The following is a 23,714-nucleotide window of genomic DNA, read 5'->3' as shown; positions in this document are numbered from 1 at the left end:
ATTATGGTTTAGAAAAAAATCTTATATTTCATTACTGAACTTGGAGTCACTGAACCCAAGTTTAAAGCAAAATGTTGCCACTTATATAACCTTGGGCACATCAATTATTCTTTCCTGGACTCAGTTTCCCCATGTGTCAAATGGAATCTTTCATTAAAAGATTATTTTTGAAACTGTATGATGAGAAGAGTGAATTTAAGGATTTATACTTACTTGCCTTTCCTTTAAAGATATTGAGTTCAAATTATTGACCTCTTTGACTATGAAAATATTCTTAATAATAGCACATTTCAAAAGGATAACTATATTATCAAGTTCATCATATTTGGTCCTGAAAAAATTCTACTTTTAACAAAAGACTTTATCCAGATTTTATTAAAACTTTGCAGCTCTTTGGTTGAAGATTTATTAATAGATTGTACTTACATTTCCCAGAAGGTTACAGTGCTTCCATAGAGGAACATAAAAGGAAAAAGATAATCACTATAAATCTCCACAAATACTAAACCTGGACTGCAACTTGCCTGATTAAACAATTTATGTTTCTAAGATGGGGGAGAATATTCTCATTTTGGAAACATTTAATATGACTTTACAGTCAGAAAACATTACATCAATTTAATATTCATTAGGTTATCTTGTTTTTCTGCTATCAAATCTAAGGCCTGCAATATAAAATATGTGCTTCTTCACAAGTAGGTAAAGTCATATTTTCTCTATAATAATATTTGTGACAACCTGGATATAAAAGAAGTATTCTCATGGAGTGTGTGTGTGTGTGTGTGTGTGTGTATAGCAAAAAATGGATTCTAGATTTAGCCATTTCTTGTGTCATGCATAGTTTAACGTGGGTACCAACCCATGTGATTATTGATCTGCTTATAGCTTATGACATTATGCTATATATAACCTAGATGTTATTTATAGCAATGGTATTCACATATCTGATCACTTCTTAATTACTGATATAGCAGAGAACACAGAGAACACAGAATTATTCTTCATGTCATTCATTTATTCATTCATCTGCTCATCATTTTTGAGTGCTTAAAATATCATATAAGATGCACTGTTCTGAGTGGATAGAAGGAAACAAATTTCAGAAAAAGTAAGCTACTTCTCCCTGAGGAATTGAAAATTTAGTAAGATCAGTCAGAAAATAAACATTTCTTAAGTGTCTACAAAGTGCTAGACAGTGTGCTAAGCACTTGGGATCCAAAAAGGGCAAAAGGCTGCCAGTGATTTCAAGTAGCTCAAAATCTAATGGGGGAAAAACAAACCAACAGAGTCTAAGAGATATACAAAAAATAAAATAAAAACAGTGGCAGTGTGCTACGTGGAGAGAATATGAACTATATGACCTTGAACAAATCAATAGACTCTTATGGACTTCAGTTTTCTCATCTGAAAAATGAAGATAATGGACCAGATGATCTTTTCATTCTTTTCAGACATAAAGTTATGATTATAATATATTAACACATTTTAGAATGGGGTTAATGTATTAGAGACACGTTATGATTTCAAATAAAGGAGAGGTATTCTTTCTAGCAAAGGAGATCTAGGAAGGCTTTGCAGGGGAGATGGTGCTTCACTTGGACCTTTAAGAATGAGTAGGATATCAATGCAAAGATGAGGCATTCCAGGCATGAAGATCAGTATCGAAGCAAAAAGAAAGAAAGAGAACGTTACAGAATATTTTCAGAGGTTGCAGGATTCATTTTACTTCTAATATAGTATAAATGAGAAAGGGGTTAAATGCTATGTGAAACGTTAGAATGCAGGTTGGGAGCAGATAGAAGGGAATTTTGGATTTCAGGCTACAGAGTTTCTATGAAACTATGGCAGTGTCTATTCATTCACTCACGTCCTCATTTATCAAACATAAATCAACAGCTTTGGTGTGCAAAACCTTCTTTAAAATATAGGTTTTGTAGACTTTATTATTTTGTTGCAACTATTTTCATCATTTCTCTACCCCTCTCCCTCCAAAAAACCTGTCGAGTAGAAACACCATCACTAGAAACAGAGAAGCAGATTGCATCATTTTAGTAGTTTTTCTAATAAAGAAATAAACAGTCTGCTCATTTTTGTCTATTAGTGTTTGTTATTTACAATAATAATCAGTTTACTATATTGAAAGAAACATTATATATTTTATAACTAAAAGAAATCAAGATGAGAAAATTCAACTACATGACCTCCAAATAAGCAAAGAGTTATCTGTACTTGTAAGGATTATCCAATGTTCTGTTGCCATGGGTGACAAGGAGAGAATGGATACCAAAAACCCACAGATAATCCATAAACCTCAATTTATTTAGTTCTTCCAACTTATTCCCCCCTAAGGGGGAATACATTTTACATGGCTCTTACTCTCCTTTTTTCTTTACTAGAATTTTTACATAAATACCTAAATAGTCCCAAACAACACAATAGCAGGGAAAATACCTAAAAATGGGTAAGGTTATAAAATTGTTAATTCAGTTAAAGTACAGTTCGTGATATTTTGGGTACTAGTTTTGAAGGATGGATAATGCTTCTCCTATCTCAGATATACAAATATGCTTTGACCTAAATATATTTAAGTAATGCAAAGTTTGCTCTGTAGTGGAGCTTATTTTGTATATGAGCAATTTTGGATCAGATTACAGTATTCATAAAACATGTGAAAAGCAATATCATTATTAAACAACTGAGTTAAAATATGTCTCATAAAAAGTGAGAAGTGTGAAAATTAGCACTTGATAAACATCACATCCACTTGCAGACATAATGTGATAATGATTCTAACAGGTGTTAAAATTGAATGTTAATGAGTAAATAATTAACAGTCTCTCCTTTTGTGGATATGATATGAAGTTCTTAATCAGTAAAATAAAGAAAATTGGTCATTTTTTATATTATCGTCACAACTTGGTAATTTTCAATTCTTGAATAAAATAAATTCCAAAGAATTTTTAATTGGCTCATAAACATTTGCTCCAATAATACTGGCCAAATACCATGAGAAACACATCTTATGAAATGGATTTGGCTAACAGTAAAAACAAGTTATATATAGTGTCTGATATGTACCGTCTTCTTAAGATTTAACATATTCAAATTTAATCCACCTTAAATTTGAGAAGAAAAGTTATTTTTTTCTTTTAAGCCATTGGTATCCTTGGTATAAAAGTGGTATTCCTAAGGAAACTTTCCAGTATGGTGGTAAACTGGCACAGTTCCAAAGAAACAATTTTATTAGATCTTGCTGCTTTCAGATGTGAAATGGTAGCATTCAGTCATGAATTACATTCTTTTTCAATATAGATATATTAATAATATTGGTATGGCTTGCATGTGTTAAACATTAACCATGTTAGGCGTATGAGCAGAAGCTGAACTAGTCCTTGCTTTCAAGGAGGTTATGTTTTCCTAATATCAGACAAACCTTTTCCTGTGGGCTCACACTTAAGTGGATCCATGATCTTAGCAATGTATGTATTCCTTCCCTCCATCAGTCTGGATCATACCCATTCATGCCTTCTGATCCTGTGTGATTCTAAGCCATGTATTCCTAGGAATCTTTTATAATGGATCTACCCAATACACTGGAAGATTTCCTCCAGGTTTCTGAACATGGATTCAAAGACAAAATCTGGGCTATGTATCACTCGTTGCCGCCTTTGACACCAGTTTTCAGATGTTAGTGATTGCATTGGAAATATGCTAGCTTTTTGGCCTGCAGGAAATCTTGATTTTTCAAAGTTTCTGATTTTCCAGTTTTCTTTTTAAATCCACCACTGGAAGGATCTTGATGTTAGAAAACTAGATTTTTCTATCCAAGTAGGCTTTGGAATCACTAGAAACCCTATGAAATTTCCAAGGGCAGTCCCCTCTATTTTCTTCCTCGCTTTTGGTTCTGAGTTGTAATTGCAAGACATGGTACTAACTCATTAGGTTTCTTCATCACACATCCATCTAAGGGAAAAATGCATTATTTATCTGATTTTTTTCAGTGTAGATTATTATGGTGATTTCTTGTGAGCTGTTATTTAAATAAGGACACTGTAATATTCTGGGACATGATATAATTAGCACATTGGCACGGATAAAGAGAAACATTGGAGAACCTTACCATTCCTTCATCCTTTGGATTTCAGGCAGAAAAAGCTTCCATGACACAGGAAAACACTATTAAGTCTGTATCTATATCTATTAATATCATTTTTCTTTATATCTGTTTATATCCCTTGCTCGTTGATAATTATTGAGCCCAATGAACCAATTAATCAGTGGTTGTATCAACTGAGGAATATTGTATTATATAAATATATCCCCTTATTGGGGAGTGACTTCTAAGGAATCAGTTATTATTGTTATTATTTTGTTTCATTTAATTTAATAAATCCAAAAAACTTTTGTCTTTTCTAAATCACTTAACTGTGTGTCTTTAAAGAAGTGGTCTCTGGTAGAAAATAATTTGCAAAAGCCTACCTATTCTTTTTTCATATTTTCATCTAATACACTTTCAAAATGTGCATCCTTTTCATATAAATGTTAACCTGAGAAATTAGGCATTCCAATAATAATTATTGTCTCTCTCTAGCCTCTTTGGAGAATAATTTTCAGAAGATTTTTACCAGTACAGAAAATTTCCTTGTGATAAAATTCTCTCCACCAATGAGGAGGAAAAAAATGCATGACAGAGTGGAGGAAAACCTTGCTTCAGGTTCAGGAAAACTTGGGCAAAAGTCAACTGGCTCTGTGACTCTTAGGCAAATCACTTACCTCATACCTAAGTAACTCTAAAAACAGGTGTCCAACTACATTAGGTAATAATATTATTTCCCCTCTAATTTGTTATACTTCTCTTTTGAATATTTTGAAAATGAATCCATCAATACTTCAAAATTATGTTGCTTTTAATATGGTTTTTGCCCTTTAATTTACTCTTCTTGATTTCTATTCTCTCTGATTATCATGTTAACATCATTAATGTCACCAATGATGAAAGTAAATGATAAAAAGCTATGGAAAATCTGTTTCTTTTTAAATTGTCTATGTGTGGCCCTTTCTATTTAATAAGTAAATTGGATTACAGGGATTCTTAATCTGGGACTTGTGAATTTATAACTGTATTTTAATATAATTGGTCTCCTTAATAATCCTCTGGATCTCACTTTATACACTTAAAATTTTTAATACATTTCATTTCATCTATTCATTTTAAAATATTATTCTAAAAAGAAGTCCATAAGTTTCATCAGACTGCCAAAGAGGTCCATGGCAGACTTTATAAGGCTAACAATTCCTATTTTAGAGAGATCTGGCTGAAGATATATGATTTTAACACATAACTTTTTGTAGATTTTTTTCTTCAGTTGTTTTATGAAGTGACACTACTACTTTTTGCCTACCATATATGCTGATTAAAAATTCTAGTCTTTTCTGCCTCCTTGTTATGGTGACTGCTTAATGTTAGTAATTGATAACATTAAATGTCTTTTACTTTGTTCATTAATTCTCCTCCTCCTTTTAAACTCCAATAGTTTATTTGAAAATGTCATGTTGGAGTTCTTGTAATTGCATGCGGTTTCTTCTCATCCTTACCTTTTCTTCAAATGTGGTGTTGAATCTCTTTTTTCCCCTCTTATGAGAATTTGATCTCTAGAGCTATGAACCAATGATTCCTTGAAATCTTTCTCAATCTTTAAGGATACAATGAAACTGAAGTTGTTTAATTCCTTTATTTGTCTCTCCTAAAAGAGCCAGTGAGTTATTCTTTCATTTAATTATATCTTCTTTATGTCTTCTGTTTTCATTTATAATATGGTTCAATCTTTTTAGTATCACATTCTCAACATTGGTTGTTGAATGAGAATGTCATTCTAAAGCTAAATGAATGCATATAGTTGGCTTGAAAGTTTTATGATTCTTAGTGCCCTTACCCTCCCTGTCACTCGCAGAAGTGGAAAGGGGCTGGACAAGACCAAGAACTGTCTTCTCTTTCTCGTTATTTAAGTGAATTTCCATGGCTAGTGAATTCATTACTTAGTATCCTGCCCTAATGGTGGTAAGCCTCTTCATATTCAGGTGGAGGTTTTCTCCACTGGGATCACCCTCAGAACTTTTATAGGTTAATAGAATCTGTCTAAGCTTTTATTCTATTGATGAAGCCTTTGGGGTATCTGGTCATCTTCATATCATTATCGGGCATCAAAATGAGATGTTTTTTGAAGATGGTGCTTTTAGCTACCCTTCTCTGTATGAGAAGCACAGGTTTAAATATTTGTTGAGGGAATTTAAATTGGAACTTGTCTGTTGTGAAACATTAATTTTCCTCTACTATTAGAAGAACAAAATTAAAATAAAACAGATTAGGGAACTCTTAACCATGGAACACAATATGAAGTTGAGCCATTAGTAAATACTCTTAGAAAGCAAAGTATGAAAGTAAAAATACTTGGCCTGGTGATTTCTCCTTACTCAATATAATTCTCTATAGCCAGAATATTTCATTTTTAGTACAAGGCTAGGAAATTTTTATGTTTTTAAAAAAAAACTTTACTGGATTAGAATGGATTTTATTCAGTATTGGATCAGGCCAATATTCTCTATTTTATGAGTTCACTAAGGTAGTATTTAAAACAAATCATGATTATTTTTATTTTGACTTTAGCAATTATCAAACCAATGATATAGTTATTTTGGTCACACAGATCTGACCTGGAGTTAATAAAATATGACATAACAAGGTGGCAACCAGCCATTTGCCTTCTATTTTGAGCATGCACCTATGAATATTATTTCTCAATATGGTTTGGCCTTAATTTTTGAATTCTAGATTTGAAATTCGCTGTACTTATCACCTGAAGTCACGCGAGGAAACATGGTATAATTGATAGAGAACCAGCTTCATTGTTGAGAAAATCTGGGTTCAAGTTCTGGGATATATATTGGAAAAGTCACTTTTCAATGTCCCAGGCAAATTTCTAAGTCTAGAAATTGCAGAAGAATTGTTAATCTGGAATGGAAAAAAGAACTTTCCTTCCTGAGAGTGGTTCCTCTAATCAATTAATTCACACCTTTGAATCAAAAAGAGGGAATTATAACCAATAAACAACATGACTTTCTCCATTCCCTCTATTAATATTAGGGATGTCTCTTTGCCAACCTTTTTATTTTTTAAAATAGATACTTCTCAAATAGAGTTTGCTGCTAGAATTCTTGTTAATTTTCTACAACATTAGAGATCTGAGTCATAAGTCATCACAAATCCTGATGCTTTCACAGCATTTTGGCAGAACTTACCTTTTTCTTATTTGGACTTTCCTTTTAATGAACTGAGGTAAAATAACCACAACTTTTATATGACAGAAGTATTTTATTCCAAAGAAAAACGAAGGTACTTCTTATCTGGTCTTTAAAAAAATTTCTTTTAGAGTTGTTTCTGCTTCATTTGTTTTTCACTTGAAAGATTGGGTCAAAACAATACTAATTTCTATTCTATGGAAGTAATGAGATATGTTTGCAATGAAATTCTACCCAAATAAATACCTCATTGTGGCAAGGAGGTAATCCCACCTTTTCTAAGGTTATACTAGTATAGCCCAAGATCTGACAGAGTTATCATACTAGAAACTCTTCTAAAATAGGCTCATATTGATAAAACAATAGATGTGTGATGCATGGAAATGAACATCATACCTTCATCTATCAAATAATAACATCTAACCTTTAATTAATAGCCAATCTTAGGTGTCTGGACAACAATTAGGTAATAGCTGATATTTCTATTGCAATGCACCAGATAACATGGTACAATTAATATATCATATTTGTCTGTTTTAGAGTAGAGAGAATTCAAAATTATTTTTTCAGAGATATGATTAATACTTCAAATTTAATGATATATTTTTTACCTTAACTCCCCAAATTACATAAAAGACAGCGTTAGATATAATTTTTATTTTCTAAATTTTGAACTTGGAATTTACTTTTGAGCTCTTCTCTTAGTTTCTTGATCTTTGAGGTTGTTCTCAGTAGCTTGATCTGTAGCCGAAAATATAAAGGAATCTTGTACTTCCCCAAAGTCTTAGATATGTTAATTTTTTGGCATTGGGGTGGGATAGGGGTTAGGGGTCGGGGTAAGGGAATAAGCTATACAAATAGCACGATGTCCTGTTATGTGAACCTGTGGGATGTTTGGGGCTAAGGTTTCTTTTACTTATATAACACTGACAAATTGGATATATTCATGAGGTTTGAGATTTTCTTGAGGCTATTCATCATTTTCTGAATGAAATCTTTCCTGATCTTCCCCAATTAAGAATCCTCTCTCCCCAATACCATTATTTTCATTTATATTTTCATTCACTTTATATTTGAGCTACATGTTTTTTCAATATATTTGTTTCCTCCCTCATCAGAATATAAGCTTTTTGTAGGTAAGGATTATTTCATTCTTTCTATTTGCCTCCATAATGTCTAGTACACAGTAAGTGCCTAAATACATCTTTGTTGATTGATTTTTAGTATTTTCATGTAATAATAATGATAATAGTTGCTTTTAAGGTTTGCAAAGAATATATACATTATCTCATTTGATTTCACAATAATCTATGATTCAGATGCTATTATTATTCTTCCCATTTTACAGAATGGAAGACTGAGGCCATGAAAGATTAAGTAATTTACTCAGTCATGTAATTTAGTTTGTATCTGAGGCAGCATTTGAATCCAGGTCTTCCCAATGTAAGTCAGGCACTCTATCCACTATGTCACATTGCCTTGTCTTTTCTGGTGAGGTCATATTAAATATAATGGATTTGAGTGAGATCACATTGAGAACTGGAAGGGACCTTAGAAATAATGGAATCCAATTTCCTCATTTTACATGAAGAAATGCTCAGCCTTGAAGAGCTGAACTGGTTAGTGCCAGAGGAGCTAAGATTCAGGTATATATTATTGACTCCAAATCCAAGTCTTTTTCTACCATACCATGATGTCCCCCCTCAGTTCTATGCAAATTGAATGTACTTTTATAATAAGAATCTTCATCAAATTTAACAGAAAACAAGAAATAATACTGTAATGTGTTTATATAAATTCTTGAAGGGAAAGTAGCACATAAGAAAAGTATGATCAACTCTATAATGAAATTAAAAATGAACCAAACCAATCACACATTTTCACGGGAACATGGGCCAATATCCAAGGGTTAATAAATGGAAAATTTCAAAGAGAGGTCAGTCTACAATAATAGAGAATTTACATATAAAAATAAGTTTACTTCCTAACAAAGGCACATAAACCTTAGCAAAATCAACCCATAAAACTGTGGAGGTGATATATGTATTCAGAGAAGAGAAAGTCAAAATGTCAGTCCTACAAGTAGAAGGGGACAGCCGGAGAGCTGGAAGGTAGGAAAGGCACCAGAAAATACCAGAGGTATGAAGGTCTGAGGAAGAGGCAAAGTCTGTCAGAAGCGCTTGCCGTGTGTAGGGAATGATGCACAACAATAAACTGTAGGGGAAAATAAATGGGAAAATATGTAAAGCCGAAACCATGACAAAATAAAAGGTCTACCATTACGACTCATTTGGGGGGAGCTCTGGGGATTTTAGCAATGCACATGGAATCCTATTTCAGGGAAGCCAAATCACTCACTTACCAAACACCATAATGCCCATGAAAGCTGATACTACCAGTTACCCAGAGCAGAGGAAAAGCTACCTTCAGACTAAGTGGAAAGTCAGGGAAAGATTCTGCCATAATTCTTGCTAATGGGCTGTATAGATGGACTGCCCCTTCCATGGCAGAATGGGCAGTCTGTTTTCATAGTTACTGCTTTTTAGTCTGCTAAAATGGTTGAAAAAATTGGGTCAGGCAAGGGTTGAACATCTTTGATCATGAGAACCCTGGCCATCTGTATATAGTGAACAATAGACTGATTTAACAATACACTTCCAGTGTAAATGACTTTATTAGAACTATAGTTTTAAAAATGATGAAATAAGGTTAGTTATTAGTAGAAGGCTGGTTTTAGAGCCAGGTCTTGTTTCAGACACAGATAAACTGTTTGATCACTGGCAACTCATTAAGGCATTTATTTTCTCTTTCCCCCACCACAACTCCAATATTGAAGGCAACTCTCCAATACCACATGCTACAGACAAATTGTAAATTTGTATCAGTGGTGGAATTTTCCTCAGTTGGAATTCCTACATTGCCAGAATCAGAGGATCATACCAAAAGGATGGAACTTAAAAATTTTTTTTGATTTTTAAATTAATCAGGATACCTATTATCTATCAAAAAGTAACAACTAATAAAATATACATCTGAATACACAAAAGCAGAGGTTGGGAGAGTAAGAGAATGTGGAGCCATCCAACTATTAGCTTATCAAAATCTCTATACAAATGAGTCTGGCAGTATGACCTTTTCTCTGTAACCATCTAAAATATAACTTATTTTTATCAAGGTTTTAGTTTTTATAAGCCAAAGCTTCATAAATTAAGTAGCAGTTTTTGAGATTTGACTTTGGAGAAATTGCAACATTACTGGTACAAAGTTTCCTCACTTGTAAAAATAAAGATAAGACAGTCTCCTCCTCAGCTCTAAAAATTCGAAGATTCTCAGTTATCAAATTCATCTATAGACTTAAACTCCATAGACTTAAACTATCCTTGGCAGATGAATGTCTTAAAAGCTTCAATGTCAAGACATTTTTTCTCACTTAATTTTAATTTCTTTTGTGTTTCAGTCAAAGTCCATTTCCTCTTGTTCTATGTTCAGTGAAGATGACAAGTCATAATTCTTCCTATGATAACTCACGAGACAATTATTAATTTGCCCTTCAACTAAATAATTTCACTTCCCTTCTCCTTTCCCATTAATTTTTGTGACTCTCTTCTGAGCTGTTTTTTAAGTTCTCTACATCCCTCTTAAGTGACGGAGCTTAAGCATAGAGTCTTGAATAGACTTAGTAAATACAAAATACTTTTTAAACTTATGTTATGTTTACCAATAACTATTACCTATTTATGGTTGCTCTTTTTTAGGAGGGCTCTTGAGCTTATGATTTCATCTGGGTAGGAAACTCACAATGTAGAAATCCCAGTCAACAATGCAGACTGACAATATAGTATAACTTCTTGTAGACTTAAGGAGCTTCTGGTGTAACTTAAGGACTTAACTTAAGGAGTTATGACTTCTCCAGTCATACAGAACTTGACTCTAAGAATGTTGTTCAGTTTACCACATCATCTATGCCATTTTTGTCCTTTGACCCTAAATTAAACATATCCTCTTTAATCCCTACTTTCTATTTAATTCTAAAGTACTCTCATTGACATGGCTTAAGTTAGTTCAGTGGGAATAACACAGAAAAAAAAAGAGGTTACCTTTTTTTTTGATCTGTTTGTGAATAGGAATAGGAGTCCTATCAGGCTGCTCCCACAGCTAACAATTTCCTCTAAATTTCCGTGAAAGGGCAGTTTGTTCATTATCCTTTTCCTGTTTTCATGGATTCAATGATTATTCCCATAGCAGGGAGAGCAGCTGTGTGGCTCACATACTTGCCAATGGGAATTTCAGAGGCAAACACACTTGGTAGGGAAGGGTGCTTACCTGAGCTGGTGTCTAAAATTCCCTAAACACACAGCAGATGAGAGAGTCTTCCCTTAAAAAAATCTTTCTTTTTAGATTATATTTCAATCCATTTTTAGAATTAGCTTTTTTTATTGTAATAAAATGGACTGTTTCCCTCTCTACAGTTTTAAAAATCATGGCAGAAACTTACTCCCAAGAAAGGCATGGTATCAAAATAAAATGCTATTGTCTTTTTTCTACTAGCTTATGTAATATCATCAGAGATTATAGAATTATGAAACTGAAAGAGATTTTAGTGTAACCTAATTTAACTTTCTAATTGTACATGGGAAGAGGCTGGGGCCCAGGGAACAGAATGGACTGGCTGGAGATTACACAGCACATTAGAAATAGAGACAGTAGAACTCAGGTTGTCTTGACAACTGAGTTCAGTCCTCCTCTACCATATCTCATTGCCTCAACTTTGGTCATGGCTCTGAAAACCTAGAATTTTTTCTAACAAAAACAATAAAAACAATTTCATATTTTTATAATATAATATATTGCTATAGTATTACATGCTTATCTTCTGAGAGTCAAGCTTCCCTTTTTTTACTCCAATCTCCACAAAATTCTTTAGATGGAAATTTCAGGCTCATAAACTAAAGTACAAGGGAAGAAAGACCTTGATGATGATTACAGATGGGGCTTTTATCTATTTGTATCATTTAGAGATGGAGGTGAGCCAAACTCCTCCCCTCCATACTTCATATGTTCATATTTTAATAAAGGATGGTAGGTGGTACAGTAGAGAGAGCTCTGGATTTGGATTCAAATTCTGGCTCAGCTGATTTATTGTCCAGGTGACTTTAGGTCATTAATCTCACCTCTCTGGGTCTCAACTTTCTCATGTATAAAAATGAGATATGAGTTAGATTAGGTGATTTCTAAGATCCCTTCTAGTACTAAATATATAATCTGGTGATATCAAAAAGATATGATGGATAAATCCAAATGGATAGAATACACAAGGAAAAGGTAAGAACTAAAAGTTTAATCTGTTCTACTTCAAACCATTTTAAGGGATTGTAATTTAAACTCCATGTGCAATGACCCTAAAATCCCCAAACTCCTTTAATTGGGATAAGTAATAGATTGCTTGTTAACAGTCCATTCATTAGCAGCACTGCAAACCATGTGACTAAAACAGGCCCAATGCAAACAGGGTGACTGAGCATAGGAAGGACGAAGCACATTAAAAGTTCAGTACAGATTAAATCATTGGCCATTGATTAGAAAGTTAAGAAAGGAAAAAAAAAAAAAAAAAACCATGAGCACAAATGTATTGTTTTAGAACGTACACACAAAACACAGAGCTATGTGACGAGATGTCCAAAGGTTAACGGGAAAGCTCATTTAATGAGAATAAAAAGATTCAAAAGCAAATAGTTGGCAGAACAATTGTTCCGTTGTCCCAAGAAAACGGACTCTTACTATCCTCTCCAGGAGAGCTCAAATCCATCCCTAAAAGCCCTATTCACAAACGACTTCTGCTCCACATAAGTTTGAGAAATGATGTGGCACAATTGTTTGTCTCACATTGTGGGTAATAAAGTATTCTTCCACTCGAGCTTGGGGCTGCCTAACAAGACAGCTGTCTTATTTGATTGGGGCTGCCAGGAAGAAGGTGATGTCATGAACTGTGGAGGAAGGAATGAGTCTTAGTGGACACAAAGCAACAGCTGAAAACAGACCTTTGTTCCTGAAGCACACACCTCTCCCAGCTTTTCCTCCAGTAGCTTTAACAAGAAAGAACTCTCTATAGTGGGAACTCAATTTCAAGGAGACATAATCATGCTTTCCATCATCGTACACCCAAGTGGGTGACGGTCGGCCAAATGAAGGACCCAGATGACAGCTTTTCTCCTGACTTCCACCCAGGTCCCAAAATAAGGATCTCTCTCATGGATATTAATATTTTTTCTCCAATTAAGAAGGAACTAGTCCCTACTGTTGCTAAATTTGGGCTAATTACCAAGAGCTTCTCTAGACAAAATAGCAAAGGTCAAGGGATCTAGAAGAAAGAGAAACTGTAGTCAGAATGCAATTAGTTTGATCACTCTGTTGACCTGATTACTATTCAGGTGTTAAGAATGGCAATATAATAATGGTCACTCTCACCACTCAACCTCATCAACTTGCATTTATGAAATAACTTTTAGAAAAGAGGTAAGCAATTATTTGTGTGATTGGGCTGGGGAGGTGACTTTCTGTTGCTGATAGGATAAGACCTCCTTGATTCAAAACTAACCTATCCTTAAAAAAAAAAAAAAGAAAAGCAAGACTCCCAAAGACATATAATCTGGGCCAGAGTTTGAAATGCATACGGCATAGTTTTTGCTTTCAACTTCCTGGGGAAGGTGAAGAAAAATCTAGAAAGAAAAATAGTAGCTATATGTGACTTGACCAGATCAGAAACAGATGCTTATAGAGGAAAAGATACAGTATGACTTCTATTTTGCTTGGCAGACAACATATCTAGATGGAAAACCTTTCCCTTTCCCTAGCTACTGCCCGATGGAATTTGAACAGAGAGGCAAAGTGATGTTGTTTATAAATGCCCAAGACAAGTATTCATTTGTAATTTAATTCTATTTCCAGGAATCCTTACATACCTATATTTTCAAAGTTGTTGTTAAGATCCACTTAAAAAAGATATGATTGATAGTTTTTATATGTTTCTTATTCACTTTCAAATTCTACAAGTCCATGGGTATTCATAAAACACATCTTTTTAGCAGAATGCAAGATCCTTGAGAGCAAAGACTATTTTGCTTTTGTCTTGGGATTCTTACTACCTAGCATATAATTGGTTCTTAACAAACTTTCTGAATAGAATTTACTCTCTCAATAACTAAAGTTGAAACTACCATTCTATCTCAGTTGCCAACTGCTTGAAAAAGATTCACAGGGCTGCAGAATGGGAAGGTTAGTCAGTATTTCCAAATCCTGTTCTGAAGCAGAATTTTAACAATCTACTGTGATATGTGGGAACAGAGTTCTGAAGTGAGGTGGTGTGCTGTGAATATCTGGTATTCTTTTATATTTCTGTGCTTGGATTCATATTGGACTGTGCCAAGTATTTCAGTTCAGCTATACTGATCTCAATGCTTGCCACTGTATTTCTATTTAATCTGAACACGTCCTATATTCTCCAAACAATGGCAACCAGAGAAGAGAAGTAATTAAAGAATAAGTATTGTGTCCAATTCTTGGTTGGCATTGGAGAATTAAAAAAAAGTAAATTGGATCTCAAATATCTAAATATATATATCTATATCTATATATATATATTACATATAAACTATAGCTTTACACCTTTATCTAACAGGACCAAAGTGAATTTTTAATGTCCAACATGATGGCACTAAGAAAATGTTTTACAAAGTAAGTATTTATGAACAAAGCGTATGGTAAATTAATTTGCTATAGAGCTTCTTGGTGACAATGATATTAATAACTATAATGGCACAATACTTATCTATTATATTTTAATAACTGCTATTTACACACTGACTCTGTAAGTCTGACAACCCAAATATTATTCTTCTTTAACAAATGGGGAACCTGAGACCAAAGTTAGATTATGGTCTCAGTCTAGAGTGTGACATGAAGAAGTTGAAAATGTAGCGATCCTTCTACTCAGTGTCCCCCTTTTAAGATTTAGACAGGGAACTCATTTTACCTACTAACCTAGAACTTTTGTCTACATAGAGTATTCCTTTTTAAAATAATACTATATTGCCCAATACTTACCAGGAAAGAATGCTTTCCCAATTGTTTTTGATTTGAAGTAAATCTACTTATGGTGACCTTGTGGAAAACTTCAACCACAGCTTAAAGCTTTAACATGGGCAGCAAAAAGCTACATTTACATACAAAGTTATAATTATGGTTGAGCCAAGAACCTTGGGTTTAACAACAGCCCATCCTAATGGAAATGAGTCAGAGTGAGGACTGGTAAGAAGGACACTAACAATTGGGAGTTCCTCCAGAAAAGAGCATCCAGAACAAGGGAGAAAACTAGAGATCATGAGACAAGAATTTAGGAACTGGGGATGTTAATATTTAGCTTGAGTAAAAGAAGACTTAAGGGGGATGTGATTATGGACACCAAGACTTCTTGGTGCCAAAAGGCAAAAGCAGGATAAATTGGTGGAAGTTGCAGGGGCAAATTCTCTTGTGATGGAAGGAAATCAAAAATCACCTAAAGGGACACAGACGAACTTAGTTAGGAGATGGTGCGTTCTCAAGGCAAAGGCTGAATGATTACAGTTGAGGGTTAGTATAGAGGACATTACTGTTCAGGTATGCGACTATAAGACTTCTCTGGTCTCTTCTGAATCAGAGTTTCTTTGAAGAAGTGTGAGAGGAAGACCATTTGGAAGGCTTTAAAGCAAGATAACAAATATTTAAAAAACTGAAGGAATAAGAAAAAGATTCTCAAAGTAACAGTGATTCAAAGGTTGTCTAAGACAAGTGACAAAAAATGGATGAAAGTGAGTGAATGGACTACAAATATATTAACAAATTTACTTTCTTCTGAAGTTTAAGATTTTGAGAAGGGGGCACAAGACAGCAACTTGGTGTCTTAATTTTAGGGTTGTCTAGTTGTATCCATTTTTAGAAGTCTTTGCAGATCATTGTTGTTGTTGACCAAACATCACAGTATATGTGAAAGGAAAAGTTACCTCTTAAAACATTTTCCATGAATATCTTTTCATGTCACAAAGAAGATAGGATTAAAATGAGTTCAATGGAAGTTGATAGGTAAAGCTGCTGGAAACTGGTCCAAGAATATCTGTAGTCAGGAAGCCAAGAATATCTAGTCACCAATAGACCAAAGAGGCTGACCAAGAAGTACCAGGACAGAAATATAAACTATCTAATCCGAACTTTTCTGTGGCAACAATGGATTGTATGGTACCTTGTAATGGGTGAGGGTAGGGCTTTTGTACAGTTAAATATTAGAGGAAAAAACTAAAATCAAAGGGGAAACAATGGGTTCATTTTGTCTTATCATTCCTCTCCCCCTCCACCTTCCCCACCCCAGGCTTGTATCGCTAAGGCATTTAGTTCAGTCAGAGACAGAGGATCACTGTTTTTAATGATCTATACACAGTATGGTAAAACTGTGCACTAATTATAGAAAAGAAAGATTCAGGATTTAACCTATTCAGTTTCATGGTTCCTAGGGATGACAGTGAAGAAGTGGAACTGGAAGGAAAAGAAAGAAAAAGGAGAGTTTTTTAATGACTCTCTCAATGAAATAAAGCACTATGCTAGGCAATGAGGAATACCAGATAAAATAAGATGCACTTTTGGATCTTAAGGAGATTATAGTATCTTTGACTTTTAGGTCTTTCCTCTCTATTTTTTCTGTGTAAGGATGTTTGTGTTGGTATGTTGTTGGGGATGTGAATGTGTTTATATGTATGTGTGTGTAAAATAAGATAAAGAATAGGACGGGGGTATTCTGTTATATCTTCCTTAGTTTAATTTGAGACAAGGGGGTTGGGGAAGGTTTCATTGTAAAAGATACACAAATGAAATGAAGCACAAAGAAGGGGCCAAAAAGAGGGATTAAAGAAGGAGAATTAAACCATCAGACATAAAGAAACTGAGGTTCCGTCTTTCCTTCTTTTGTTCTTAAGCCCTAGTTTTGATTCAGAAATTAAGCTTCTTTAAATCCTAATCAAGTTGGGGAGGAAGGGATTCTCTCTTCCTGACACTGTAGAAGCCCAAGAGGTTACAGATTTTCTTTTCTATGAATATCTCTTACATTTTCCCTACCGAATGGAGCTCTCTTTCAGGGTGTTCTTCCCAAATTGGTAACTTATATCTCCAAACCTGACATTTTACATGTCATAATTTCAGCAAAAGCACTTTCTTTCTCAGACATAAAAGAAACAAAAATCTTTTAAGGATTGAAAATGATCACTGATGAGAAATGATGAAGAGAACTTCTACATATCATATTTTCTATATAAATCATAACTCTCATTGAATTATCAAAAATATATAAGTACCATTTGTGGGTCTGCCTCTTCAATAGATCTGTGACTTTGGAAACATAATAGAATCAAAGATTCTAGAGCTGAATTCAATCCTATTATTTTTTTAGATGACCACAAGTGAAGCCCAGAGGAATTAAGGAATTGGCAAAGCCCCAGTAAAAAAGCAGAGAAGGGATCTGAATTCCATTTTCTTTCTCTAAGCTAGTTAGGTTGCACAATAGATAGAATTCCAGGCCTGGAGTCAGGTGGTCCTGAATTCAAATCTGACCTTAGGCTAGTAGCCATGGAGCTTTGGGTAAGTCACTTAATTGTTTGCATCAATTCCATATCTGTAAAATGAACTGGAGAAGAAAACGGCAAATCACTTTAGTATCTTTGCCAAGAAAACCCCTCGAAGGGTCATGAAAATAGGATATGACAACTCAACAACAATAATTAAATTCTTACTCCAAATCCAATGCCCTTTCCATTGTTAATTTTCTGACCTCTTTGGAATTTGTTTCCTCAACTCTAAAATGGAACAACTCAGGTGGTTGTGAGAATTGAATGAGATTCGAAGCCTTAAAAACCAGAAAGCTAAACCACCATGAACTATCTATCAACCATAAAGAAGTCAGAAATATCTTTTGAAATAGGATTAAGTGGGTTCTGAAGGCTTTAATCTTCCGGAAAGCCAAACTTGAGAATGGAAACTAAGCAGGGAGGGTCAGTGGTACAATGGATAGTGCTGGGCCTGGAATCTGTGTGACTCTGTGCGTCACTTAACTATGTCTGCCTCAGTTTTCTTATCTGTAAAATGAGTGGAAGAAGGATATAGCAAACCACTCCAGCATCTTTGACAAGAAAACTCCAGTTGGAGTCATGAAGAGTTGGGAATGACTGAAATAAATGAACAATACAAACAACACCCTGTGTTAAATACAGTCCAACTGCAGCCAACTGGACAATACTATTTTCTGAAGAGAATTAAGGAAGGCTGAGTCAACGGGCAAAAAAATTTAATTTCTCCTTCCACGATCCCTCTTTTTGGCCCTTTCTTTGTGCTGATTCATTTCATTTGTGTAACTTTTACAATGAAACCTCCCCAATCCCCATGTCTCAAAGAAAATGCTGCAAGGGTCTATTCCTACTTATATATCCCAAGACAGTTTAGCTTTAAACATGTATCACCACATGTTGACTCACACTTGAAAGAGACAAAGGCAAGCAGGTGCTTGACCTGAACAATGATGTGATCTTTCCATATAAGTATCCCCTGACTTTAGGCTAATCTACCTTACAGTACTTATTAAACCATTACATATTGGTGATGATAATCAGATAGCCCATTTTCAATGTACTGGACATCAAGGGATGGCTAAGACAAGGAAAAGAATATCAAAAGCTGAAATTTCACTCTAGCAATAAGTGCCATCAACTAATTGGTACGTTTTTGCCTTCATGAGGAATGCTGTTGGTATGAGGACTGGGAATTTAAAAATACTTGAAAGTGCAAGCTGCTAACTGATGTAGTATATTCTTTCAAACGTATAAGTCAAAGAAAATAGAGGTAGCATGATATGTGTTTTTATTTCCAAATAAAATCATCCAAGAATGCAAGTTCCTTATAGGGTTGTTGTTTTTATATTATACGGGGGTCTTTCATTCAAAGTCTGGCAGCCAACTATTAAAGAGTAGAATAGCCACTAGCCTATTATGCTGTTGACAATCTGTATTTGCAAAAAACCTGCAAGTTATCTGGTTGCCATGCTTAGCCTCCAAATACAACAAAACAGCATTTTCATTTAACAGGCTATGCTATCAGTAAAGATGTTTTAAAGACATTTCTAACGAGAGAAACATGCTATCTTTATTGACTGTCTTTGGCCACAGAAGTATCACTCTGGCTTTAATTTTCACCACACACAAATTAAATATGTTTCTGCATGCTCCAGTATTTCATCCTTAGTGCATCCCATGTTAAAAACACAACATATTGCATTGTCCATTTAAGAAGAGAGGCTGAAAAGGAAAAACATATATGTCCAAAGAGCAGAATGCAAAGTCTGGAAACTCATTCATTAGGAGTTCATCAGAGAAATGAAGAATAAAGAGAGAGTTTAAATAAAACACCTACGTTTGGGTCCCAGTTCTGAGGATTCTGTTCCATCTGCTTCTCTGTGAAACCCTGGAGAATCCACAATATCTGTGTCTGGAGGAGGGTAAGGTGGGGGTGGGGGAAGCACTAACTGAGGTGGACCTCGAGGAGTGCCTCTAGGAGGCTTCTGTGGCACCTGCCGTCCAACACCTATATGGAATCAATCGGCTAATTACTTCCAAAGCTTCAGCTGAGAAACACCTTTCCTTTCAAAAATAAATCTAAGACATATATAATCATATTTCTCTTCTCTCTCCTTTCTTTTTCTCTCTTTCTGTGTCTCTATTTCTCTCCTCTCTCTCTCCTTTTTTTCTCTCTCTTCTCTCTTTTTCTCTCTTTCTGTGTCTCTGTTTCTCTCCTCTCTCTCTCTTCTCTCTCTGTTTTTCTCTCTTCTCTCTCTCTCTCTGTTTCTCTCTCTCTTCTTTCTTTCTCTCTCTCTGTTTTTCTCTCTCTCCTCTCTCTCTCTCTCTCTGTTTCTCTCTCTGTCTCTATTTCTCTATCTTTCTCTCTCTGTTTTTCTCTCTCTTCTCTCTCTCTCTATTTTTCTCTCTCTTCTCTCTTCCTCTCTCTCTCTCTGTTTCTCTCTCTGTCTCTATTTCTGTCTTTCTCTCTCTATTTTTCTCTCTCTTCTCTCTCTTCTCTCTCTCTGTTTTTCTCTCTCTTCTCTCTCTTCTTCTCTCTCTCTCTCTCTCTCTCTCTCTCTCTCTCTCTCTCTCTCTCTCTCTCACACACACACACACACACACACACACACACACACACAATCCAAGTGAACATACACCTTGTACATTTTATTGAGGATGGATATGTTGTGATTCAAAAGATAAAATGCCTACCAGTAGTTTGGCAGATTTGGCAGAAAACCTATTAATTCTGAACTTAAAAATGAAAATGACTAAAAGTGAATATGATTATTATTTATAATAATAGCAACTGACATTTGTAAAGCTTATAAATTTTTGCACTGATTATTCCATTTACTGAGCTAAAAGAGAATATTAATTTCACTTGAACAATGAATGTTTTAGCACAAGATAGTCACTAAACAAATGAATGGATCTAATGTTAATTTTTTAAAAAATCTACCCATAAGTTGCTATGGGTTGATTATGGGTATATTTATTCAAACCTTTTCATACCTAGCATTTCTTGGGGAGATAAATTTTAATTTACTTCTGTTAGACTACTAATATGGGTTGGTATTTTCTCTGAAACTAAGACATTTTGAGAATTGCTTAGAGTACTAAGAACTTAAGTGTCTTCCCCAGGAAGAAATAGCCAGTATAAATGTCAGAGATGTCCAGCTTTAGATCCATGGTTGGCTTTATTGTACCACACTGCTTCTCATAAAGTGCTTTCTATTATTTGTTCCACTACTGTCTCATTCAAGGCTCAAATGAATGAGTTTAGGAGAGAAGTTTCAGTGTATAGTGGGAAGATCAATACAGGGATTCAGGGTATATATGGGTTCTGATTTACTAATGCCATTGAAAAGATTCTGCTCTTAGTTATGGGAAAAGCCACTTAGGATTACTAGACTTCAGTTTACTGATTTAGAAAATAAAAGATCTGGAAATGAAATATTCTAGTATCATCTGCTAACTAGCTGATTTTACTGGGTACTTTTTCTTTCAAATTAGTTATTAAAAATATCAAATGATATCTTCTACTTTTTTCACTATGAACTCTTTCATAATGAAGATGGAACTATCTTTTTTGAGTTTTTAAAATTTAATCCAATTATATAATTCTGTCTGAATATTTTTTAGGTAGACTAGAATGAAACCATTAGCAAATTAGATGTTGACTTAAAAAAAATCTAAATAAATAATGTACTCTGGTCTCACCTTGCTTACAACTTTTCTTTCTTAGAATAAAATTCATTTCGACAGATATCATTTTCTGGGTCATAACACATACATATTAATAAGATTAAAGATGCATAAAGTGTGATGATAAAGTAATGATATTACTTCTCAAAGTCACACATTAAAAACCACCCTCAATACTTTGTAGGCTAAGACCTTAAAAAGACATACAGGAAAGAAATTAAGCTTAAGTTTGCAAAATACTAAAATTTTTTGGTACATTTTATAAATTAGTTTTTATAGAGAAGGGAAGGACAGTTCAAATCTACTAAGTAAGTTGATCTCTTTTTGTCTGTAATTTAGACTATCTTGATTAAAAAAAAACTCAATAACTTTTTTTAAAAAGTAGAAATGACTTTTCTCCCCTAAATGGTCATTCATTTAAAATGTGTTCTCATTAATTACACAGATTTTCCTTATTCCTTTAATATATCACTCCATATTTAAGAGTGTAGCCTGTTCAGTTACACTCATATATATAGTAGCTGAATTAAAAACAACTTGGTTAACTCTGTGAGTGTGTGTGTGTGTGTGTGTGTGTGTGTGTGTCTTTGTATGAATGTATGTAAAAGAGCAGTATATAAATTTTAATTCCAGTGTTTCATTATGGAGTTAGTAGAGAGGTCTGAGCAGCAGTTCAGAGAGGGCAACATTTGTTTGTTTGTCTTCTGAAAAAAGAGGAGGTATGATCTGTTTAGAGGAAGGATACTCATACTGCTGAAATATAAATGTATATGTATGCTTGAGAGGGGGAAGTAGGAGAAGGGAAGATAAATAGAGGGAGAAAGAGAAGCAAGGAGAGAAAGAAGAAAGAGGAGGGAGAAAGGAGAAACAGGGAGTGGGAGATAGAATGAGAAGGAGAGGAATGAGAGGAGAGGAAGAAGAGGAGGAGAGGGAGATGGGGAGAAAGGAAGAGAGAAAAAGGAAGAAAAGAGAGAGGAAGAGGGGGAAAGGGAGAGGAAAAGGGAAATAGAGAGTAAGGGGGTAGAGAGAGTACAGGAAAAGAGGAGGGAGAGAAAGAGAAAAAAAAGAAAGGCAGACACTAGACTGAAACCCCTCGGACTAACAGGTGCATCTCCTCTCCTGAAATAGAATAGTTCTAGGTCAGATTTAGTCTGACTAGATCACACCCTTGTTGTCACTTGTGTTTCTAACAAGAGGTATTAGATATGGTGATAAGATTCTTAGACCCCCACATCTAAATCTTTCTTCCATTTTCAGACAGAGAGTTTGAAGAGAGGATAGGTATTTAGTTTTAAGAACAAGCCTATGGTAGGATATATGTGATTTGTTAGAAGTCTAAGATAATTTTTTGAACAAGCAGGTGTTTGGCAGAAATAATGACTGAGGGTAGAAGATAACTCATTATGGGATTGGGGGGAAAAACTAATACTCATGATATGAAAATAGGATTTTTAAAGAAAAAAGATAAAATTATATGAAATATGGGCTCGATTATTTGTCAGCATAATTAACTCCCCAGACTGCGAATTGAGCTAAGTGGTTCTTATTAAAGTTTCAGATTCCCATAAGGAGACATGGTGGGAAATTCCCTCATAGGAGCAGATTCTGTTTTAGATGTCCTGTGAGCAACATAGTCAAAGGGAGGTAATTAGAGAGCATATTCAGGAACATTACCATTCAGGATAATGAGCTCTAATGGACTGAGTATTCTCTCAAAACTGACTTTTTTATGCTCCAGAAACAAGTTTGTTTTCTTATATAAAGTTCATTTTTAAAAATCCCCTTACTGCATAATTTTAAAAAATATTTGTTCTTGAATCAATGAATGTTTTTCCTGTAAAAAAGTTACCTAAAGTTTACTTTCTTCTATGCTTTTCCCTCTTGAAGCATTTCAGGGCCTTGAACATGGTCAAATGATGTACAAATATCATGGGCCTAAAAATAACCATTTTCAGCAGATATCCTTTAAAAAAACTTCCACAAGTGCCAAATGCATGGATTTACAATTTCTCATACAACACAAACTCATACTCATTCTATTTCTTCCTGACTTCCTTTCACTTTTGCCTTACTTTCTACTCTACTGAT

General features: G+C 34.4%; 1 protein-coding gene across 4 annotated transcripts in view; it reads right to left on the bottom strand.

The window, feature by feature from the left end:
- COBL (cordon-bleu WH2 repeat protein) overlaps positions 1 to 23,714 on the bottom strand; it is a 304,356-nt gene that overhangs the window by 47,828 nt on the left and 232,814 nt on the right. For all 4 annotated transcript variants that reach the window (XM_051984152.1, XM_051984142.1, XM_051984161.1 and 1 more), the window contains one exon: positions 19,774 to 19,944. In XM_051984152.1, the coding sequence (XP_051840112.1) occupies positions 19,774 to 19,944 (171 nt within the window). The remainder of the gene's footprint in view (positions 1 to 19,773; positions 19,945 to 23,714) is intronic.

The sequence above is a fragment of the Antechinus flavipes genome, chromosome 1, assembly GCF_016432865.1.
Source record: "Antechinus flavipes isolate AdamAnt ecotype Samford, QLD, Australia chromosome 1, AdamAnt_v2, whole genome shotgun sequence".
In the NCBI taxonomy this organism is placed as follows: Eukaryota; Metazoa; Chordata; class Mammalia; order Dasyuromorphia; family Dasyuridae; genus Antechinus; species Antechinus flavipes.
This window is presented reverse-complemented; position numbering and strand designations above follow the sequence as displayed.